This window comes from Dermacentor andersoni, chromosome 9 (assembly GCF_023375885.2).
Source record: "Dermacentor andersoni chromosome 9, qqDerAnde1_hic_scaffold, whole genome shotgun sequence".
NCBI lineage: Eukaryota > Metazoa > Arthropoda > Arachnida > Ixodida > Ixodidae > Dermacentor > Dermacentor andersoni.
The window spans coordinates 81,545,620-81,570,465 of NC_092822.1; the positions used below are offsets into that span (position 1 = coordinate 81,545,620).

Below are 24,846 nucleotides of genomic sequence, written 5' to 3' on the forward strand. Positions count from 1 at the left end.
TCGAAGTGTGGCCTTGGTACCCTATTTCAAAACTCTCATACCTCAGCTGAAATGCAAAAATTATCAACCCAATTTTTTTTCACACTCGTGTACCTTCCTCCACCCCCTTCGGGCTTTGGGAGGACTGCTTTGCCATAACACCCCCCCCCTGTTTGTCGCACACTGGTCCACTCACACGCAGGAGGCGGTCTTTCCGCCGACGGGGTCGGGGCCAGCGCTGGGCGGCGGCGGCGGCAGGGTAGCGGACCGGACGTAGTGGCTGCGCTTGCTCTGTTGACGCACCAGCTTGCGAACCTTCTTGCGAAGCACGTGACGCACGTGAGTCTCGTCGCGGGAGTACTCGGCCAGCGAGAAGACGGCCTTCTGCCACACCTGGATCTCGTGCGCCATCTCTGCGAGGGTGATCGGCACGCCGCCAGATCTCGGAGGTTATGCTGAACTCATTGAATGTTATACAAACATTACTAGAGGGAGCTGTGACAATGCAATACGAAGACCACTCAGCACATCCTAATGAAATGCGAAAGGATTGGCCCATTGAGACCCGTAAGAAACGTACGCCTTTCAGAAGCGCTTGGATTTAAAGTGGACGGAAGCATCAACAGGTCAGCAGTCAAAATAGCAAGAGACGTTTGGAGCCGTAGCGGAAAGAATGTAGGGAAGATATTGAAAGGCTGGGTTCGTTACAGGCGTAGGCAGCGATACAAGGGAGATAGAGAAGTTTCGAGGAGAAGAAAAAAAAAGATTGAAGAGATTTATACTTAAATGCTAGAATGAAAAGCATGTGTAGTGTACCTCAGTAAATCAAGCAAGTTAGGTGACTCATATCCCCGTTTCAAAGGGAATAAGAGTCATCACCACCTTCAGCTATATACCGTGGGAATGGCGGGTATAAGTTCTTGTGGCATTAATATATCTGATCGCAAGCACCGCAAGCCTAATCTGGAGGATGTGCGTTCGCTCGCGAGTGTCAAACTGCCGTGACTTTTCTTTCCGTTCACTTTCAGTTCGCTTTGCCCTATTGTTTATAAATTCGACCCAAAAATCTTTTGCGCTTTTTGTGGCTTCGTTGCGAGTTTCTTCGTATGGTCGTGCCTAAAAATTTAGCCCTTTCTGATCACCTTATCTTGCTGAACTTCCAGGCAATGTCATTTTTACAAAAAATAGCAAGGCAGTAAATCTCGGCGCGATTGCATGCATATTCTTTGCGAGTAACTATCCCTAGTAATTTGGGTTGCAAACTGCCTGTGAACAAGAGCACGTGGCCACATGCCCACTGCCACATATGATTGTAGTGAAATATCATGCCAGCAAGCGCTATCGAAGAGTTGCGCGACACTCACATTTGGGTAATTTTAGAATATTGGCCTGGAAAAAGCACACTCATGTACACAACACTTTTTAAAGAGCGGGGAATGGCATATCGGGCTCCGAACTACCTATGTTAACTCTAATGCACACATATATCCGTGCCTAAGAAAATTATAAGGACCTGCTCACTTATTTCCGACCCCGGGAAGTACGGTTGAGCAGAAAAGATTGTATCTGAGGCGAAACCTAGTTAGTATTTTAATTATTTAGGTAATCACTTTGCTGCAATATAAACAAACTCTTCGGAAGATATCAAAAGCGCAAAGTAATATATAAGCGCTGAGTCAGGTTTCCTTTTCTTGAGAGTCGGAGCTTTAAGGCACAAAACTCGTGCGCGATGCCTTCAAGGTCACCGACTCAACGATCATCGCGACACTTTCGTGACAGATATCGTAGTTACTAGGGTTGCGTCACGTGTCGCGCATCAGCAGTCGTCTCGCCTCCGTGTGGCCTGTGCGTACGGTTAGAACGCCGTACGAGGTTCTAGAGCGCGATGCCACACCTCGCTATTGAGTCATTAAGTGGCTTCGTCTTCTCACCAAACTGCAAACGCTTTCGAGGTTCAATGCTGTCGGACAATTATTTTCAGTTGCCATGAACTAATGCGGCGGCAGACATGAAGACCCGAGACATTTTTTTTTCTTGTTCCAAGGGCAGGCCGCGGCATACCTAGGTAGTCGGAGCAGTGAGCCGAACGGAGCTTGTTGACGTCCCGGTAGAAGATGCGCAAATAGATGTATGCCCCCACCGCGCAGAGCAGGACGCCAGGAACCATGTGCGCCGTGAACGTGGTGAAGGACACGCCCTGTGCAATGTTCCGAAAACTGAGTCAGCTTGTCTGTTCATGGACGTCTATTGGTCGCCACGACGGTGTTCTGACGTGTTTATGACAAACTCATGGGCGGATACATCGAGTACTCGTTATATACCCATGCCAGATTGAGAAACCAAGTACAACCTACGTTCGGGTTCCACGTACGATTCTTGTTGCGTTACGAATAGGTAAGGCTATCAAAGGTCAAAATCTGTTTTAACCAGGAGCTGTGATCAACACTAGTATATCCGGTTGTCATTATTCCGAGTAATTAAAAGACGACCAGAATGAAACTGGTGTGATAACGTCTGAAAAAAAAATTGAATTCATTTGTTTTACGTGCCAAAAACCCGATACTAATATAAGGCATGCGGCAGTGGGGTTCATCGGAATAATTTCTACCACCTGGGAAGTTTTAACACGCACCCGAAACTGGCACGATGATTAGATTCAAGGGTAGACGTCATGCTAAAAGGCTTATAGCATTTGGCATGACGTTGCTATCAGCGGTGCTTCGTCTGTCCAGTTAAAGCTCGAGCTCATGGGCTAGTCGTTATCATGCACAAGAATGTTGACGACGATATTCATGCGCGCACCCGTCCTCTCAAATCGTGAATGAGCTTCACATTACATAGAGGTAAATTCCAGTTGAGTCCCAAAAGTTTTATTCCGCTTGCCGGAAGCGAACTGGAACAACATCGAAGGGCATTGTACACAAACCAAATACGGTCCCTTTTTTTTTGGCTCGACAACCTGGGCCTACAGGTGAATTCGGACGTTGAGCACGCAAGCGTTGGGGGTCTTAGAAAACCAGTAAAGGCTAGCCTTATAGCCCAATACGGTCACACCACCGAGACAAATGAAATCTAAGATTTCAGTGCAATTTCCCCAACAAATATTTCTCTATCTCGGCAACCCACGAAGACGAGGCGAGGGATTACTGTCGTCTCCGCATGAGTATTTTTCGCACATAGGTGGCATCGAAATCGACGCTCCGGCAAACATTAGTTAAGAAAACGATCTCGAAGAACTTGTTTTTGAGGGCTGCATGCGCGAGTAGTGATAGTGGAGCGGGAAATACATTATGACCCATATGCTGTAGACACCGCATATTATGCGCTCTGCTGACGCACTTTACCATTCCGGCTAAAAGTAGAGAAAAAAATCTACATTTAGCGACAAAATTGGTCGAAAGCGCCGACTAACCAGGGAGCGAACGCTAGCGTTCGATATGATGATCACGTTGGGAGGGTCACCAACTGGCGTGGCCGCACCACCGATATTGGAGAACACCACGAGGATGATGAGCACGTGCTTTGGATCCAGGTCCATCACTTCACACAGCCTGCATGAGTAAGTACGGTAAACGCAAGTTCACCCGTCAAATTGGGATAAACGACGAGATATTCGGGTGTAGTGGCAACTTGAAGAAATGTCGAGACTTCCCTTATAACCCGGGTGCATGAGTGCTATCTTATGTACCCTAAAAAGTAACCTGAACGCTAGAGATCCAGATTGCAGTGAGCACTAATGGTCCAAATGACTTGTTGGTGCTTAGTTCAACCTGCGAAGGCCACATAGTGGCATCACATATATAGCGAGAATAACTTTGTTCACGGTGTCATATGTTGTAAAACATAACTTAGTGCAGTATGCCACAAGTCCTTCACAACACGTGGATACGTCTGCAAGAAGTTTGAACGTGAGTGAGCAATAACACATCTCGCAATTAACGAGCTAGAACCACGACCTGATCCTGAGGCACACCGTAGTAGGGAGCTCCGAATTACGGCCACCTGGAATTGTTTAACAGTTTAACATGCGCTCAATGCACAATACATGAGCATATTTACGTTGCGCCCCCTATTGTAATGCGGGCGCTACTGCAGGGTTTAAACCAGAGAGCTCGAGCTCAGTAGCACTAAGCCCAAACTACTCAACTACGGCGGCGGGCATGAGCGGGTAAGTAGAAAGTTAACATGGCGCCAAAAACAGTCAATTTGTTATTACCTGCCTCTATAAAGCTTTGAGTACGAAGTACAGAAAGCTCAAGTTAACAAAACACTAGGCTGTTAAGATCTTCCGAAGCCAGTTTGTCCCCTTTCAGCGCTCACTTCGAGACACAGGTCCTTGTACTCTATGCAGGGCGAAATAAAATGACAAGACGTGTGCAGTGGTAGTCGTCATTTCGCCGATTTTCGGATACGAAGCCGCAATACAACTTTCAATGAAAAGTGAACACTTACTCAACTCGATACTCAAAGAAATCTCCAAATGGAGCCCTTACTGATTTCTGATCAACCACTTTAGGTGTTAAGACGAAACTGATTAACTGCACAGGTGTATTCGTCGCACGCTTAGCTTGTGATCAGCAGAGGTTTTGACAATGCTTTGTAAAACTATTGCCGCACAGCTGCTTCACTTCTTACTTAATGGTGACAGGTGTCATCAGCAAGATCGTGGTGACGTTGTCCAGGAACGCGGAGATGACGGCGGTGAAGATGCAAAGTGTCGTCACCATAGGCCAGATGCGACCGTGAGCCAGTCGGTAGGCCTGGAAAGAAAACATTCGCATGTGTACCGAGGTTCAGCTGAGTCAGCTGACGGTGCAATAATCTACGTTGTATTGATTCGAGTTACGTGCAGAAACAACGTCAAAACGGGCTCGAGCACTATCTGCATGACTGCTTTATGTTGAGCTGTTTAAGTCAAAACAATTAGGAAAGAAACTAACCCTTGGGGAATTGTCACATAGTGAGTAACATTTCTTATAGTTGGTACTTATGAAGCCTATATACTCTGCCTTTGGAACCAAGACTGCCGTATTTTAAGAGATAACCGACTCCAAGGAATACCTTGCACACGGACGATATCTCAAAGCAAGCTCGTTTTTTCACCACCACTCTTGCGTTCCATAAATTATTAAAGAAACACTGTTACAACGCTTTTCTTCTTCGGCCCGTAACTTGCCCTCCGACACGCTTGCCTGCATTCCAGTGAGTCCTCCTGAAGCTTCTCCCTGGCGTTACAGACGCAGTTCTCTGGTTGCTGGCGTTTCACGCGCTTTCTTTCCTGCGCAAGCTCTCGGCTGCGTCCTACCCGGGCCTCGGTAAGGCCAAATCGAAATGTGCCAAACGTTCCAAGGTGCTCGCTTGCGAGCGAGAAATTAATAATGGTGTTCTTTCCCGCTCGTCGCCGCATGGCTCCGTAGCGTAATGGGTCCAGGCTTCTGTGCCAGACGTCGCAAGTTCGAATCCAGCCATCGGACAATTTTACCGCGACAGCGCTAATGGCCCCATCTCCGAAAAAACCCGACGTCGGACACCGCTCAGCGAAAAATTCCGAACCGCAACAGCGCAGGCCCTCCGCGTGGCGCAGAGGCGTTACGGAACTAATTGAATTCCTTGTAGTAAAATAGGCCAGAAAAACCGTACCCCCCACCCAGTACGACCTAAACGCAATTTACGGATATGAAAGCGTAGGAGTTTATTTTTAATATACCAGAAAACATTATTCTGATACGCGGAAACTCAATCACAAACCCCTTCTCGGTGTGGCGCCGCCCACTCGGTTCCTCGCAACACCAACAAATTTGAGACCGAAATCGCCGCACCAAATGGTAGTGGGTAAACTTTATTGAAAGGGAGGAGGTGGCTGAGGGATCGGGCTTAAGTAAGGCCCTGGGCCTGCCTGGCCTTCTCCACCCAGTCCACCAGCTCAAGCTGTAGGTCGACGTCCCCGTACCCGAGCCAGGTGGTTGTCAGTCTCGCTGCTGACCGGGGTATGAGAACCGAGGTGAATGGGAATGACCGAGGTGCATTCCCACATTATGTGTGGGAGTGTCCCTGTTTGTGAACACAGCCTACATAGGTCGCTTTCCTCGCGCCCTGGGCTTTTGTTGACGCACCTTGGGTGCGAATATGTGTTTGTTGGAAGTCGACTCAACGCGACCGCTTGCGTTTTATCGAGTTGCTTGGCCGATGGTAGCAGTGTCCGACGCTTCAAGCGATGCCTGCGGGCTATTTCGTGACACGTCCCGCAGGGTTCCTTGAGTCTCTCCTCCTCGTTCACGGCGTCCGCAACCGCGGACGAGGCTCGGCGCTTGAGGTCACGTGCCATACTGATCCGACGCGTTGCCGGGCACAGCCGCGTATGGGAACGCTGGCATGATGAGCGCTATCGGAGACAGCTGGAAGACGACGACGACAAATGCGCGAGCAGTGACACGAGCGCGTCCACGCGGAGGGGTGCCAACGAGCCAGCTGTTGTAGAAGACGAACGCGCGAATAGTGGCAGGAGCCATTGCTGATGATGATACTTTTTGCTTTCACAGATTTGTTGACGGAAACGAAAATATAGGGAACACTAGCCATGCACAGCTTCGTTGTAAAAGGCCAGCCCGAACGCGATCTAGTTTCATTGCATTTTTTTTTTCAAATGCAAGAACTGTTTCTTGGCCCAAGTTGTTTTTGCTAAAAGATATATGCTGCTAAAGTGACGAAAGGTAGAAGGTGATTGACACTTGCGTCATCTTCAATGTCTTTACCGTCTTATGTGCCCTTTTAGAGCGAAATATACTGCTCATAAGATATGTATACATGGTCGATGCAGCCCACACGATTCGAGTGGAACAAGAAAAAAAAAGGCAAATGAGGAAACCAAAGCGCATCTCACCAGCACAGCAGCGTAATCGAAGAAGCCCGTTTCACAGAGGACGCCGACCAAGATCATCATGCCAAAGAGGAGACACAGCGTCTCCACGTCGAGCCACGAGACCACTTGCGTCAGGCTCGGACGCTGCAAACACGATAAAATTTTCGAGTCCTCCATTATACGAGAGGTAGTGATTTCCGTGCGGACTGGCATTTGCGCCATATTGGGATTAGTAAAGCTACCGGTTTCCCCGACCTGATGGTACAGTGTTGATTGTAGTGATGTCCTAGTGTGTTGCAGCGCATATGAAGATAAATAAGAAAAGGCATGGAGGTTAGCCAAGGTTGCGTCACGTAGCGATCCTACACTTGGGGAAGGAAAAAAAAGGGGGGCAAGAAAGAGAAGAGTGGAGACTCATTGTTGAGCACACCAGCAGATGGCTGTCCTCTCCCATTTGACAGTCACGCGCTTGTCTACTCCAGTCGCCTTCAATAAGCGCAGTTGCGCTCTGGTGACCTTGTGCGTACTTCATGTCTGGGCCGAAGGTCTGAGGACCTTTGCTTTCGAGAATGGTCTGGTGTCTAACCGGCTGAAACATGTACGCAGATTGTAACCTTTCGATTCTTACGTTGCACAACGAGGAATGTGCTCTACAGTTTCATCACACATGCGAGTAGCTCGTCGCGCTGTTGGCCATTCTTGAGAGAAATGAACGCTTCCTTAATGTTGTGCATACAACGCTAGTGGCAGTGGTGGCGTGCGCGTACACATAGTAAAACGCACGGGAGAAAACTATGTGCGTGTCATTGTGCTAATTACACGGCCTTCCGACAAGCCCAAGGCAGACATTCTCTGCGGCAATGACATGTTTTTGCAGTACCAATTTTAAGTGTCATACTTAAACAAGAAATCACCTTTAATTCTATACCACTATCAATTTGTTTACCTTTGATGCCGTAAGAGAGGGCACGGTTAAGAAAAGATGAACCGCAGAAAGGAAGAGTAATGTCATGCCCAGTTGGCAAGGGGACAAAAAAATAGGTACAAGGAGCGAGAAGATACGTACCTCGCCTACGACGCACAGGGAACCGACCGCCATTGTGGCCCCAATGAGCGCAGCCAAAGTCCGGTGGACCAACTGCCAAGATGAGAGCACGACTAAATCAGTACAGAATACCTGGCTTTAGAGAGATTCGCATGCAGAATTGCTTCGGCTCCGGATAGAAATTTATTAAATCGAATGAAATTATGAGGTTAACCTAAATCTAAGTACGTGGGTGCTTTCGCATTCAGTCCCCATTGAAATGCGGCCGCCGCGGCCGGGGTCAGATCCCGCGACCTCGTGCTCAGCAGCCCAGCACCATAGCCTCTAACCAACCAGGGGGGGTTAGAAGTTTATTGGCAACTAATTTACGCACAATCGATAGGAGATATATTCACGTAAATATATATTGCCGTGGCGATTTCGCGGCGTATGTTGAGAGAGCCTGAGCGCGGAGATAATTCAGGGCCCACGTGATGTAAATGCAGATCGTTTATCCATAGTTCAGAGTTTGAGTAAAGCATACAAGTTCACAAGCAAAAGCTGGCGCAATACTTAAAGTGCGGTGGCGGTCAACGGATCCGATAATTATATTGATCCATCCGTGAACTACCCAAACAATCTGAAAGACCTTGAAAGCTGAACCTTTGTTAGGGTCAGCAAAAATTTAAGAATTTCAAAGGCTGACAGAGGGTGTTACCGCGTAGAGCGCGAGGGCAAGGGCGCCTATCGCTCACGATTTAACGAGATTCAGACGTGTAAGTTCTATTTATAGCCGCATACTGCTGGTGTACGCCTCTTTCATGTCAATGTCACAGACGCTTACGATACAAAAACTGATGTGAAAATAATGTGTACTTTACAATTGCGTGCGCTTCCATTTGCGTCTGTTTCCACGTTCCACGGTATACAGTCTACTGGCGTCACTCAACGAATCATCCTTCAAATAAAAAATTAAATTGTGGGGTTTTGGGTGTTATGTGCCAAAACCACGATCTGATTATGAGGCACGCCGTAGTGGGCGTGGCACAACTTGGACCACCTGGGGTTCTTTAAGCGGCACCTAAATATAAGTACACGGGTGTTTCCGCATTTCGCCTCTATCGAAATATGGCCGCCATGGCCGGGATTCGATCCCGCGAGCTAGTGGTGAGTAGCCAAACACCATAGCCACTAAACAACCACGTGGGTCATCCTTGAAATGTGCCCACCACCGAATGAAAGGGGTGAATTGGAATATTAATAGACTCGTTAGTACCTCGTTTTCTTTGCTTTGACATGGTCGCTGAGACGCAAGACGCACTGCGGACATCACAAGGGGCGCGAGCGAAGATTGATTTGCATTTTTCGTTGAATAACGAGGCAGGTAATCGTGACAAATGTTATATTGAACAGGGTTGTACTTTTACCAAATCAAAAACGAAGCAAATGGTGTGAGAAGCAAATCCCAATATATTTTTCTTTTTCGGAAAGCTCTCGAATAGTGTTCAGTAATGTGAGATTCAAACGCGAAAGTCGAAGCGCACGACTTAAGCTTTTTGAAACGAGCGGGCGATGGTGACACCCAGTCGATGAGTTATAGTATACGATGAATGCAAGATTCATAGTGACGCATCTTGACTGCATTTATTGGAGTGCAGCCGGCTCCCGAAGCAGTATATGCCTTACGATGTGTTGTTCACTGTGGAGGGGATGATTGCTATCGCAGTTTTGCTTAAATTTCATATTTAGTAGTGCGCAGTTGACGCTGTGAAGTTTTTAACTACTCGATAAACATCCAGATTTTCGAATAACAACCATTCCATTGGAGGACCGAAGGAAATGCAACAATCATCCGCTTATAACCGTAAGTTTCGTATATTACCGCACCCCTTAATTATCGAACAATCCGCACTATATGGAATCACGCTGCGACATTAAACAGGGCAGCAGTAACAACAATATTTTCTTTTTATGAAATAAAAAGAAACGCTCAGGTTTCTGTGCAGCCCAGGATTAGAGGCTGGAGAGAGGTGAATTAAGTCCTCTCGTTGATCTTGCAACAGATCGCACACTGAGCATTCATCTGCCAAGCATGATGCAGAGGAAGGCGTTCGCTGTTTTCACAGTAACCGCAGAAGGCGATACCCTTTTCGGTTTTACTCATCCCTCGTGCTGTGTTCAAGTTAGTGGTGCACTTTATGGCAGAAAAAAAAAAAGGTTATTAAAAGCTTGAACAGAAAGAGCTCACCTCGAACACGATGAGTAAATACAGGACTGTCAGCACCGAAGCTGCCAGGAGGACGCTCAAGCCGAACTCGACCTCGGAAGGCTCCAGGAGGCTCTGAAGCGGGTAGGAAACTTCGGACGGGCTACCGTGAGCCTCGATGAGGAGATCAAGATTCTTTCCACTAAGAAAATTGAGTGCTGTCAGTGAATACCCGGTATTCAAACGCCTTTGAATTATTTAACTAAGCGGTTAGGCATATTTATTCGTCTTATTCAGAACAGGATGACATAGCGGCTCTCAAAGCTGAATCGTCTTTAACTCACCTTTGCTTTTTGCCGACGGAACAATTTTGGCCTAGGCAAAAAATACACCACAGAGCCGCCTACCAAACGGGCTAATACATTTTGCTACACTACAGAGTTAAAGAATAAAAAAAAACAATGAAAATCTACAATATTCCTATGAACAATCTTCCGTAGGAAAGGTTTTTAAAGCACCGGTTCACCGTACATCGTTCAAACGCTGAAGACACCAATAAATCGAGGTATTCGATGCTTCTCTACTCACTGGTATTGTCTCACGGTAAACTGGTCTTTCACGACGAAGCTGGTCTCGGCGATGGCGTCCACAGTCGCCACCGTTGGAATGCGCATAATTTGCGACAGTCTCGACGGTGACCCCTCAGAAGTGCTGTTGCCGTAAGTCACCAGCGTTACAGTTGTGAAGACGTGAGTAACATTCGCGAGGGAGCGATGCAGGAAGGGCCCTCTCAAGGCGAATATAACGGGTGAGTGCCAGTCGTCCAGATGAATTCCTGTTGCAGACGAGCAAGTGATGGATCCTAGTCAAGACAACCTTCCGCACGTTTCTGAGACACACAAGAACTCGAGGTGGTTTGTGCAAGTACAGACTATGAGAGCTAACTTTGCGTTCTAGTGTGCAGTATGTGATGTACGTTTTGATTTGTCTCTATGTTTACGTGAGCGGGCTTCATGTTCGAATGTGTCCTATGTGACCAGTTTTGCGAGTTGCCTTCTGTGGATAGATGACAAACTGATATCGTCAAATTTGTTGCGATTCCTGTAGTGAACTGTTTTTGTGCATGAACTTCCCCGGAATGACTCGTTCTATTAGCTTTAGTTTGTTCAGCGCATCGCTGTTAATTATTATTTAGCATATATTTGTTCTGTGTGAAAAGTACCCAGCACCAGCTAAAGGCGATTACATCTAAATATCGTGCGTTTAAATAACGTCGAGGTCCAAGGCAATGCACTAGAAATGTCTTGTACTAAGCGCCTCTACTGTCCTAATGAAACATTGTCTATCAAGAGAGAAGCAAGAATGGTTTATATGCCAATTAGTTGTAGCGAGAGTTTCCTACAAAGGTTACTAGGGGGAACTTTGACGTTAGTGTCTCTGGGAGCTACAACTGATGCTTCTCCGGGCAATGACGACCAGTACACCCATTTGCCTGAAACTCATCCTTAAGGCTTCGAGCTCCTTTGAAACTTTGCAAACTGATTTTAAAGGAAGCATTGCGTGCTTAATAAAAGATTTCGCAATGACTGAGCTCAAGTACTCATTGCTCTCGTGTCTATAAATTTATGATCGCTTGAAACATTAAAACGCAAGAAAATAACGTCTCATGAAAGTCTAAGCTAGCACGGATACTGTACATATCGATGCGATACTCATGTTTCCGTTAATAGCCAAATGATGGTTACGCTAAACCTACTGCCAGTAACGTTTGACAAACTACGCTTGCAGTTTTAGGTGGTGACGTGGAGCAGAGGCAGAAAACCAGGTCGGTAATTTCAAGGTCTTCCTCCAGTCCACTACATTTTCAGGCTTAGAGTGGTGCCTTACACCAGAAAATGTAGAGCCAGTGGGGCTATACTAAGCCAGGTGCAACCAAACTGGGAAGGGCCACTACGTATCAACAGACACTCCCGAACGAGAACAAGAATTGGCCTTCCTGGTTCACTACCTTCCTGAAGACTTGCCATTAACGCATGGCCCTCAGTCACCAGTGGGTGCGGAGCACCTCACCTAGGCGGTGGTCAGAGCTACGATGCGGCAGATGGTCCTAACAATTTCTAGACCGCGAAACGCCGCCACTAGAAATAGAACCTGGCAATGCTCAGCACGCAGAACCTATAGAGTGAGGCCAGCTTAGCAGGGCTTTTTGAGGAATTATCAGGCATTACAGTATCGGGCATTATCAGGCAAAAACGGCCACGTTCTTTACTACAAAGGTATTCCAGGTAAGAGACTACGGGGTAGCATTTCCGATCCCTAAGCCCATAGCGGACAACATTGATGAACTCTACAGCATTACTGAGAGGGTAGCAGTCTTCGTAATAATGATGAATAGGAGGTATAGAATAAAGATAGCACTATCCTACGCTCCAACACTCAGTAACGATGATGAAGAAATAGCACATTTTTATGAAGATGTTTAATTAGCGATGAGAAAGGTGCAAACGCATTATACTGTAGTCATGGGCCACTTCGATGCAAAAGAGCCGGTATGCTTCAATGTACAAGAGTGAAAAAGGCCGGATGGGGAACAAACAATTGCTAACTACTGCATCTATTCAATGAACACTGAAGGAGAAATGTTAGTAGAATTCGTGGAGAGTAATAGGCCCCGAATAATGAGAACTTTCTTCAGGAAGGGCAGTAACAGCAAGTGGACATTGAAAAGCCCTAATATAGAAACAAGAACTGAAATAGATTTGATACCCCCTGTCGAACCAAGCGTAGTGCAGGATGTAGAAGTGCTAGGTACAGCGAAGTGCAGTGACCATAGGTTAGTGCAGTCTAGGATTTCTCTAAATTGGAAGAGAATAAGTTTTTTAAAAGAGAAATGGCCCAACGCACACGTAGTAAAGAAAAAGCAGATGAAGTCAAGCTGGTGCTCTAAAACAAATATGCAGCGTTGGATAAGGAAGATAAAGACAGATGTAATGAATCAAATCATAACTAAGCTGTATTCGGAAGGAGAATTGAAGTGGGAGGTAAGACATCAAGGCAACTAGTAGGTAAGCGGTCTCAAGTAACAAATGACGTCATAAAGATACGACGAACCATGAAAGTGTCGAACTCAAGAGAGCAGTTTTCTGAACCATCAAAACTGATTAGCCAAACAAATAAAAGTAACCGATACTTGAAATTATAACGTGGGAGAGATTGAGAAAACAGTGAGAAATGGCCGCAGCATAAGATCAATGAGAAGGAAGCTTTCCACTGGACAAGGCAAGATGTACGGACTGAAAGACGAGCAGGGTAATGCCATAAACAGTTTCGATGTTATAATAAGTGCAGAATTCTACTCTGACAGGTACAGTGCACAAAGCATCCATGCTACTTTCATTCGAAGTAGTGATGAACAGGACGTAGAGGCTCCTTTTATATCTAGCGATGAAGTGAGAAGGACCTTGCAAGCAATTACCCAGGGAAAAAAAAATTCATTTATGGGGTTTTACGTGCCAAAACCGCTTTCTGATTATGATCCACGCCGTAGTGGAAGATTCCGGAAATTTCGAACACCTGCGGTTCTTTACGGGTGTTTGTAAGCGCACGGGTGTTTTCGCTTTTCACCTCCATTGAAATGCGGCCGCCGTGGCCGGGACTCTACCCAGGGAAAAGAGCGATGAGAACATGGAATAGCCGACTGAATCAAAAACGGAGGAGACATGCTTGAAAAGCTTGCGGCCCTTTATGCACAATATCAAGACTTCAAGGTTTCCTGAGAACTGGAAGTATGCCAACGTTCTACGAATCCATAAGGGAGACGTCAAAAAATTGAGTTATAGACCCATTCGTTTGCTTTCAGTATCCTGTAACATTCACCAGCGTAACATTAAATAGGACAAGGGCAACGCTATACTTCATCTAGGGGAACAGGCTGGCTACAGCAAGAGACATTCTACAGTTTATTACATGCTTGTCATCAAACCGCTAATACAGAAATCTTGCGGAGTACAGTCAACCCATGTATGGCTTTCATAGATTATAAAAGCGCATTTGAGTCGGTTGAGATACCAGCAGTCTGAGGCATTGCCTAATCAGTAAGTACAGAAGGCATACAGGAATATCTTGGGCAATACCTACAAGGATTTCACTGCTACCCTGACTGACCACGAGAAAAGTAGGAAGTTTCCTATCAAGAAAATGGTCATGTAAGAAGACAATCTCTGAAATGCTATTCACTGCATGCTTAGAAAAAGTATTCAAGGTATTAGGCTGGAAAGGCTTAAGATTGAGGATAAACAGGAAGTATCTCAGCAACTTTCGGTTTGCAGATGACTGTCGTTCAGCAAAACTGGAGATGAATTCCTACAAATGACTGAGGACCTTAACCGTAAAGGGCAAGGATTGGGTTTATTATGCAGAAGACAAAGATAATGTTCAATAGGCTTGCAAGGAAACAAGAATTCATGATCGCCAGTCATCCTGTAGCGTGTGTACTAGAGTACGTTTATCGAGATCAATAAATCACAGGTGGCTCTGACCATGAGAAGGAAATAGAAGAAGAAAAATTGGTTGCAGTGCATATGACAGGCATCAAATACTGAATGGAAGCTTACCACAGTTATTGAAAAGTAAAATTATTGCATTATATCGATGCTAAAATAATCGGCAGAAAATAGGAGGTTATCAAAGCAGCCCGACAATCAGTTAAGGACCACGCAAAGAGAGATGGAACGAAAAATTTATAGGTGTAACCTTAAAAGACGGAAAAATAGCGGTGCGGATCATAGAGCAAACAGTGATACCATTGTATTTTAGTTGACATTAGGAGAAAAATCGAGCTGAGCGAGCCATGTCATACGTAGGGTACATAACCGGTATACCATTACAGTTACAGAATGAATGGGTGCTAAGGGAAGGGAAGTGCAGCCGAGGACGCCAGAAAATTAGGTGGAGTGATGAAATTAGGAAATTTGCAGGCGCAAGTTGGAATACTCTAATGCAAGGCAGCGGTGATGGGAGATCGCAAAGAGAGGCCTTCATCCTGCTGTTGACAAAAATAGGCTGCCGCTGATGCTCGCAGTGTTCCTGACATCCACGCTGTTCTCATGCCATTGCAGCTGCGTCATGGAGCACGATTCCAACAGTAACTCCCTGGCCCAAGTCCGAACGCAATAAGTGCCAACCCTTATATAGGGTGTTCTTTTAGCTGCACCAAGTTAAAAAAAAAAAAGCACCTGTTGCAGATAACGTAATTCTAACCCTGGAACTGTATTATTCGATTAGGCAGCCATTACATATAGGACAATTTTCAATTTTTGATTGATTAAGGTAAGTACACTAATTATCTTTTTAATTACATTACCGTATCTATTTTAGTCTACTATTTGTAGCTAGTGACTGGAAATCATATCGATTTGGAAAAATTAGAATGGCACTGGTCACGAGATATGTGGCGTCAATCTATTTTAACATGCACTGTTCCACTTACGTTGATTTCAGAAAAACGCAGCCTTGTGTATTGAAGCCAACAAGTAACTTGAACGCCAATGCATCTCGTCGGACAGTTAGAAAATCAATCTAGAAACTGGTGCAATCCTCAAAATTCGTTCCAAGCGGATGTAGCTTGTGAACTCTCCGGCTACAATTCATAAAGGGCAATGTGCAGTGGAATAACTTCTTAAAAATAATTCAGTACAATTTGGTTAATTATTAAATTATGCATTTTGATTTCACGAAATGACGGCCACCTCAATGAGTTAGCTCAAAGGTGAGCGCTGTGGTATTGGCAAAGGCAATTTTCAAAGTATCTGGTGCAGCTAAAAACAAAACACCTGGCAAAGCCCTTCATGTAGAGTAGCCGTAGGTGTCAGCCTGTATTCTACCTCGCCATCGCAACTAGTCTGCTATTGCAACTTTGACGATCACACCTGCCGATTTGGGGATTTATGGGACCGAAAAAAAAAACGCCCAGGCTGGTCAACATACAGGAAGTCCCGTTATTCGATTGAAATTTCGGAGTTGCTAGGTATAGATTGTTGAATTTTGTGTAATGAACCGACATTGACTCCAAACTAAGCACTAGGAAGCCTTCTGTGCATGTGCGGCGAATTTTTGAGGTTGACAGCAAGCTTTATCATGCTAAGCCAAAGCCTTGACGAGGCAGGCTTGGCACCTAGCAATAATAAAAGCGACAAGCTCCTAGACGTATGAAGGCGCCACGTGAGAAATTCGCGAGTGTTGGTCCAAAGGATACGGTGCGATCCACGGCCACTGCTGATGTTGAACTGGTAGGTCTTGGTATGTTCACCGGCTTCGGGAAATATGCCCATTAGGACCTGCAAATTAGAGGGTGTTTAAATACAACTCGGTTTCGCTCATCAAATATCGCTCCGTCACCATTACATCTCAGTAAGATTGCTTGAGCATTTGCGCTGCTTCACGCTCTGAAGCTTCCGCATTGACAAATAGCTGTTTATGGACCTATCGGTTGAATTGTGGGCAATTGCAGGTTCAACATTTGAGCCTTCATTCGTTCCGAATTAGCTTGTCTGTACTACAGCCATCCTACACCTGTGTGGTGGAAGAACGGTGGAGTGTCATCGCGTGGCAATGTCCATCAGCTCTGAGGGAAGCAATGCATGCTGCGCGTTGTTATAAAGATGCAAAAGTACGGCGCATACATTCTTTAGCTTTATTTTCACATCATGGTCTGAAAAAGTTGGCAGTAAACGTTGTCAGCTTCGAGTGTGAAAAGTAACGTTTTAATCGGGCTCAGAATACGTCGTGCTCTGACTTATGCGCGAAACCACGTCTTGCACCTAGCACAAAATTGATATTGTTTTACTGAAAGTTGCCCTCTGAGCTTGCCAACTGAAGTGGCAGGCAGTTTTTATTGCATAATGAATAATTTGCAATACTTGTCGTTCACCTAAAATTAATCATTTCCGATACTAGTCGTCCACATAAATTACTGAGCCCGACTAATATGCTAGCACTGCATGTCGAGAGGAGACTAGATGCGGACCATCCGGCACTGCGCAGTAACTGTACGCCCCCGTATGGCACGTATAACACTCTAACTATGCATACATAACTAACACGAGCAATATTGACCATGCTTGGTTTACCTGGCACTATCCTTCCTATATTCTCTTTCTTCCATCGTTCTTTGTTTTTTTCGCGTTTGTTTGCCCCTGCGGTTCATTTTTAATGAGTCATCCAGCCCTTCACCGTACCGCAGGACGTGCCAGTGTCGTAACCACGCATGCTTTAGAATATTAAGAGGTAAAATTTGGGTAGTTTTCTACGCAAGCGGAAAAAATTTTCCAATAGGATAAGTGGTTGTGCCGCTGAAGCATGTCTCTGAGGCAAATAACCCAGTTCTGCAAGTTGTCAGCACAGAGTTACTGCCTGAGCATTTCTAGCAAACGCTAAGTGCGTGTCAACTTGACCCCCGGCTAATAAACACGATGTCGGTTTCAGATTATCAAAGGAGCTATCCTCTTTTTGCCCGACGATACAAGTTTAGGTTCTTTTTCTCGCTGCTTCCGACCACTAACCAGTATATTTTAACCATTTAAAAGCCACTGTGATAAATGTGCAATTGCTTTCACTACTTTTGCTTGACCGTAGTTAAGGTTATGTAAGTTTGATTTCTATAAATGTTTTACGACGATCTCGACTATGCTTGATTTCTTGCAGCTTTTGCTCTGTACTCTGTCAGCAACACCACTAGCGTCTGAGCCGTGTCGTTGCCGAAAAGTAGCAGTCGCAGGCGTAAATAAATGAGAACTTGTAGGAGAAGAGTTTGTATGTGGTTTGTTCATCTGGTTTTGAACTATTTGTTACTGTACCTTCTCTACATTCAATATTATCTAATTATCTGGCTCACACACAAACACACACGCAGAACTCTGCCTTGAAGGGCGCATCGAAATTTTAAAAATTCCTTGCAACTAATGTGCAAAGGGGACGAGGACTGTCATTAGTTGCAATGAATTCCTTCCGACTAGCCCAGCTTGCAGTACATTGAGAACTAGTAAACTCTCTCTGCCAACCATCTCACCACAGCAGCCAGCAGGGCGACCACGAGGAAACACTTCTTGAACACGTGTCCCGCTTGCTTGAGTCGCTCGCAGCCACCGAGGCCGCACGAAGAGCCAGCGGCACCTTTCTTCGACGGCGGGCAGAACGGGTCTAAAAGCTCGTCGTCGCTGAGGCACGATGAAGGCGAGCCGCTGGGAAGGCGCCGTCGCATCGACGACGGAGCACCACGGGTCAGCGGCGTCTTCTCGTCCGACGACGTAAAGCAGCCGCAATCCGGTCCCTCTGGGCTCGCGCTGCGCGTTGACAGTAGGCAGGGTCTCACTTTTGCAGCCGACCATCGTTGGCGTAGTAAGGAAGCGCTAACCCTAAACAGCACCAACAGCTTTTGCATTGCGGTGCACCTGTGTTAACGCTTCCGTCTTTATTGAGATAAAAGAGACATTTAGCGTGTCCGGTATTCCGGCAAGCGCGGGCAGTTTGCCGGTTTAGCGGGGGCGTAAACGTGAGCGGCCAGATTGGTGGCGCCAGCTGGTGGCGCAGAGCTCAACCACACAAAGACAAAGCTAATTACTGTATTCTGCTTCGCTGCTGGTGTAAATTTTCGACAGCGACGTAATCATGTTTGCAATTACGCCACTGCCAAAAATTTGCACCAGTAGCGAAGCAGGATATAGTGGGTTACTGCAGTTTTAGCTCTGTGTTTGTCTGGTTGAACTCTACCCTACCAGGCGGCTGCACCGCTCTGGCCGCTCATGTTTACGCCCCCGCAAATCCGGCAATCCGCCCAAACCGCTCCCGTTTACCGGAATAGCGGACAGGCTAAAAGTCTCTAATATGAGGAGAGGTTGGCGCACAAGTACGGCGCGGGCTGGTGTGTTGAATTCGTGGTACATAGAACACAGAGTTCAAACCTTAGAACCTATAAATGTACACAACGTAGTGAGGGCGAAGTTACGGTATGACATAGAAGTCGAAAATACGACGAGATTACACAGTCACTCTCAAAGCAATAATGGGAACAACATTATTACGTAAGTAAGAAATACTCAAGCAATGATGATAACGCCAATAATATCACCCATGCTACTTGACAGTAAAAGCAATGAGTGCTCTAATAAACGAAACTTTTTTCACGCTTCATTAACGGCCAATAAAGACAGCGACTTCGAGGAATTCTCTAGCGCTATTAAGAACAAACTTTAACATGACAAAGTAGAAATCGCTTTTCTCGACAACCGCCACACCAGATTTGATTAGATTGGTAGCATTCGAAATAAAAAGGTAAAATGTGGTGACCATTTTCACGAGATGTTAAAAGCCGCAATCTTCAGGAAGCTGAGCTACGCTTACAACGAACTCAGCAATGAAAAATATAACCATTCTGTAAATTACATGTAACACTAAATCTAAAGCGAACAAAACTGAAGTATTACTCGTTGCTCTCGAATGCACCAATATGGGAGTACGACTTTTGCATAAGCATCGTTAACTATGCAGCACACTCACGTACGCTATAAATAGATAAATCACGATTGTCCGCTTTGCATGCTCTCACGGAAGCAGTTCACAGAATTGCGATACCTGCACTTAGTAGAGAGTGACCAATTTGTAAATTTTGTGCTTCTATATTCTCTACACAACAATTCCGCTTCCAACAGTCACTAGAAGTTAAAATTTTCTCACAAATGCTATAAATTTCATTAAGATCGGCCGAGTCATTACCACAGACAAGCGTTTCTGCGTTCTATATGCTTTTCAACAGGTGGCGTTCGAGTTTGGGTCGAGGTCATTCGGCTTACAACTGTAGCATTAAAGGAAAATTGTGGCGCTTTTAACTATATTAGGAAATTGTCTTTCAAATAGGATCGACAGTCCCTTCACCGGTAGGGGGATTAAATTTTATTAGAAATTCATCAATTTTAAATAAACAATAAACGAGATACAGAGATCGAAAGGGGTAGCTGATTCGTGTGACGGCACAATGAGTCGATGACGTCAGATTCTACACTTTCATAATGTAAACACGCAGAACGCGTGCTAAACACGCAGTACACGTGGCGCTAACGCCTAAGAAGCGAAGCTGATGATGTCTCCTAACGACACGGGGATCTTTTACAGAGTTTCCGAACTAGACAGCGGTGATTTAAGCGACGATTTCAGCGTCAGTGGCGGTGTAGTCTCTGACGTCACAAACACAGGGTGGCCAGTAGAAAGTCATGAGTCGCGAACGCAACAATCTAAAATTCGTTTAAAGCTTAATGACTTGAAGCCAATAGTTTGGCACAGATTATCTAAGTACAAATAGAGAACATGCATTCAAAGTTTTATAAATATCAGTGGACAGTTGCAATAAGGCGCCCTCTTGCACTGCTCTTATTAGCTACGGCCATAATAATTTCTTCAGACAGGGGCCGTAGCCACACGTTCACACAGCTGACCGTAGTCAACTGTCAATTATGGATACCATGACATGCGCTCTAACGCTCCATGTCGCTTTAAGCAATCATCGGTGCGGATAGCACGGCAGGAAGTCATGAAGAAATGGCGCCTATCGGCGAGCGGCCTAGTTGAGTGAACTGAACGCGCACCCGTGACCGTTTCAACGTGAAAAGACGCTGATCGGCTCTCTGGTGGATGGTCGCGCGATATTAATTGCAGGGGTTCTAGCAAACTTGAAATCTATCGATTTATTTGAAACCTGCACAGCGCATTATGAGCGACGCTGTAATGGAAGGTTTTGGGTTAATTTTTACCACGTGGGGTTTTACGACGTGGTTGCAAAGGATAGTGAATTGGACGAGTTAGTCTAAGCTCACGGCGCGATTCTTTCAACAAAAATAAAAAAAGAAGAAAGGGTTAGTTCATTTGATAACCCTTTTTCTTTTTGCCCATCAGTGCGTCATGCTGCAAAAATCACGCCCTGAACAAAAGGCACGGTACACTAGCGTTTCGCTTTCCGCCCCAATCTGAATGCGGTTTCGATGGCTGGGATGAAACACGCGACCTCCTGGTCAGCTGCGAAACGCAACAGCCACCAAGTCACCGCCACGAGTCCGTCCTTACTATGTATGCACCACTATGCATATTCACTATGCTATCCACTATTCAGTAGGCATACGTGCCACTAAACTAGGGCCACAGCGAGTGCGTTTACGGGCATTGGCGACCCACAGAGCACGTTAAGTAGTCTAGCAAACTGGACTCAGCACCACGAGCGGGATCGCTTCGCTACTGTAGTGCTTTGCTGCATTCGCAAATTGCCATTTCGCGTAGTTTGCAACTTGCCAGCAACGGCTGAGCTTTCAGCTTCGGCAATGATGGAAAGGCGGAGAAAGCGCACACGCCATAATTTCTTTTCGAGCAAGCAGAGAGAAAGAGAGGTGATTAAGGAAAAGTAGGAAGGTCAACATATTGAAACTCGGTTGGCTACCCTGCACAGATGGAAGGGTATATCGAAATATGGAAGAAGGCAAGTTCACAGTACTTAAAGATATATGTACAGGTGCGAGAAAAAGAATGGGAAACCTGGAACTGTGGCCGAATAGATCAGTGTGCCTTTAATCAGGCTGGAAAAACAAACCGTGTATCTGCACAGGCCGACGCTCGCCGCCTGATCACTGATCTCTACCGTGTTCTTTTTATGCCTGTATCGAAGCGTCGTACGCAGCTTCTGCTGCTGAACAGTTGCTTTAGCATAGTATGGCTGACAGCGTTGACGTTTCTGCAGGTCGCACGCGTTACACACACCTCCATGACACAGACGAGTGCAGCTAGTGTAGCTGTGCTATCAGCGCCTTCCCGATAGCGAGTGTTCAGCCTTAGAAACGCAAATGGGCAGGTGAAAGGAAACGAATGGTGATAAGTGGGGGTGAGCCCCCGCTGGCGCACATGAGTAATCCAATTTGCAGCTTCCCCTTGAAGCTCTTAAAGAGCACGCAATGGAATGTCATGGAGTCAGAGCTTCCGTTTTATAATTGCTTTTATCCGTAAGTATACATTTTGATGAGCGTAATATCAAGAACAGTCAAATAAGCAGAACCTAACTGCAGAAAGCGAGCATCTCCTATAGTAACTATCTGATAATGCACGCATACGCATTAGTGGACACAACGTGAACAAAAGACAGTATCGTACGTGTCTCTGGTGCGCTTATCTCGTTTGATAACACCAATGCCTTCCGCTTATCGGGATTCGGAGCTTTTAGTCTACACGCTGCTGTTGCCCCCCGTGGTGCTCAAAACAAGTTGCACGAGATGAAATCAGTTGACTGCGCACAAGACGAAAATGACACAAGGAGGCATAGTGGTCGTGCCACCACGTGACACCACGGGTCGAAACTGTTGTCCTTCGTACTGAACATTCGACACCGCTGACCTTGCTTACGCGACGTGTTCACGTAGCGACACGCGTAGAAGGGACCAGAAAAGGAGGAGGAGAAAATTACACGATTTTATTAAGACGCCGTCTTCCCTAGCAAGTTACCTACAGTTTTCCGCATTGAGTGTCTGGGTTTCTGGCCTTCTTGTGTGTCATTCTTTAAGCTATAGGGCAGTATAAAAATGTGAGGCGATCCCGAAGCTGCATTGAAAACAATTCAGCAGCCCCACGCCCTCTTATCACACGAGGAGCGAAGCGATAGTGTGCCCTGCACAGTGAAGCCGTTCCATATTCAAATCCGACTTTTTCAGGAAAGCACTGACTTTCAGCAAAGAGGAGCTTTAATCATGATCTAACTTTCACTGTCAGTGGTGGTTTAGGGGCCTCTTGAATCGTAGTAGCGGTCAAGTGACACCGGCAATATCAAGATTCCCGCACACGTGAAAATTTGCCTCCAAACTGGCAATGCTGATTACCGCAGCAGAACCTATGTTTATCAAGCTTGACCTATCAATGGAACAAAATGTCAAACGAGACACTTGTGAGCGCGGCTCCGCTGCGAGAACACATTTCTGTAAGTGGTAGCATTTCACTCCTATTAAATCTACTAACGACTGAAGTAACATACTGCGTTTTGACAAAGCCTGCCGTAAGTCACGCTATAACCGTGCTCTCCTTTACAAAGCGCCACTAAGAAATGCTGGTCACAGTATACGGGTGACGAACAACTGCCTTCTCCGAGCGTTTGTCACCACTGCCCGCTGATTAGCATGCACCATTATGCGATAATTGTGTGCTGTAACAGACACACCGGCGTTTGTTTTGTTTTCTGACAAAGTGGTAAATTACTCTGAATGGCGCCATTTAAGGTCTAGAAACCTGACGGCGGGTTACTTTAGAGTACGTAGTGGAAGAATCCAGAGTAATCCTTCCCTCGTATGGTTTCGTAACCTGCGCGTTGATCTGAAATCTAAATACGCCAGCCTTCATATATTTTATATTCTGGAGCATTTACGCGCCAAAAAACCTCCAACCTTATAATGAGGCACATAGTACTGGGGGGACTACGGAAAAAAAAATTCAGCGTTGGGTTCTTTACCGTGCACGTATAGATTTAAATACGAGAGCGTTTCTCGGACATGCTCCCCATTGAAATCCAGTCGCCGGTGTCGAAACCAAACCTGCGACCTGGAGTTCAGCAGCGCAATGTCATGGCCACAAATGCATCGCGGCTGGTTGCTTCTACGTGTCGACGTCGTAAAAAAATGTGCCCTCAGCAGCCGGGGATCGAACCGCCGACTTCTTGCTCGCCAGCGCCGTGCCACGGCCACGGAGCTACCACGACCGGCTGAAGAGTTGCACCTGCAGACCCTTCAACATGGTGATAACGTTGCCGTGAACTAGAAGAAGACCGCGAATTAGAACGCAAGACCAGGGACGGGCGACAGCATGGCATACTATGCAAGAAGCCACGACTGACCTGTCGACCCTGTGGACGGACCGCCTCCTCTTCTTCCTGGTGGGTACGGTGGTCGAAGCCACGCTGCCGTAGTCGACCGTCGGGGCGCTGACGCCCGAGGACAGGGCGGCCACGCTTCTGGACATCGCGGCGCCGACGCACTGCTTGTTCCCGCTGTCGCTGTCCAGACGTGCGAGGCTGCGCTTGAGGGACCAGAAGGGCGACCCGGCAGGTGCAGCCATTGCAGCTGCAATGGCGTGCTTGTTGTAGTAGCTAGGGTCGCTCCCCAACTCTTGCCGTGCTCCTGCCATTCGATGCGTTCAGCCGCCGGAGGGTGCACTGACAGCCGATCCGGCCACGCGGAGCGTCCCGCGGAAAACGGCACGCGGGAACTACGCATGCGCCAAGTCTGGGACATGCGTGACTACGCTGTTATCGCGGTTCATCGCTTCCGCCGCTAAAGACGTCGGAGCAACGTAGTCCCCGTGCAATAGTGTTTTTGAGGCCAAGCGCAAAGGAACAAAATGCGAAGAACCTCCGTTCTATTTGGTTGTTGTGATAAAGTAATGATCGGTGCTGCGTAGAAGGGACATGTATAATGCGCAAATGAGGTCTTCAAGAGTAACGTTTGAGACTATTATGGCTCATGAAATGAAATAAACGCGCGAAGATGCATCATTGGAGCAGTGCGGCCTGATGGGGTTCAAACGAAGCAAGTATCAACTTTATGGAACAATCGCTAGAAATAGTTTTTTTTTTAGTTTATTAAAACGACGCATTCTTTTCAAACCCTCCTGTACTTTTCTCAACATGACCATTAGGTACTGATGCTGTCAGGCTGATTAGCGGGTACCTAAAAGTAATTAAAATATTATTACGTGTCACTGATGGTGGGA

At 46.3% G+C, this 24,846-nt stretch overlaps 1 protein-coding gene across 1 annotated transcript in view; it reads right to left on the bottom strand.

Annotated features, from left to right (window-relative positions):
- Nucleotides 1-24,296, bottom strand: part of LOC126528308 (P protein-like) — a 40,847-nt gene extending 16,551 nt beyond the window's left edge. Inside the window, exons 1-11 of the mRNA XM_050176189.2 lie at nucleotides 23,972-24,296; nucleotides 18,134-18,407; nucleotides 16,322-16,403; nucleotides 10,657-10,903; nucleotides 10,111-10,270; nucleotides 7,905-7,976; nucleotides 6,860-6,982; nucleotides 4,615-4,739; nucleotides 3,392-3,530; nucleotides 2,041-2,176; nucleotides 176-392 (exon numbers count right to left, since the gene is read on the bottom strand). Coding sequence (XP_050032146.1) covers nucleotides 176-392; nucleotides 2,041-2,176; nucleotides 3,392-3,530; nucleotides 4,615-4,739; nucleotides 6,860-6,982; nucleotides 7,905-7,976; nucleotides 10,111-10,270; nucleotides 10,657-10,903; nucleotides 16,322-16,403; nucleotides 18,134-18,407; nucleotides 23,972-24,261 — 1,865 coding nt within the window. The 5' untranslated portion in view covers nucleotides 24,262-24,296. The remainder of the gene's footprint in view (nucleotides 1-175; nucleotides 393-2,040; nucleotides 2,177-3,391; nucleotides 3,531-4,614; nucleotides 4,740-6,859; nucleotides 6,983-7,904; nucleotides 7,977-10,110; nucleotides 10,271-10,656; nucleotides 10,904-16,321; nucleotides 16,404-18,133; nucleotides 18,408-23,971) is intronic.
- Between the last annotated feature and the right edge of the window lie 550 nt (nucleotides 24,297-24,846).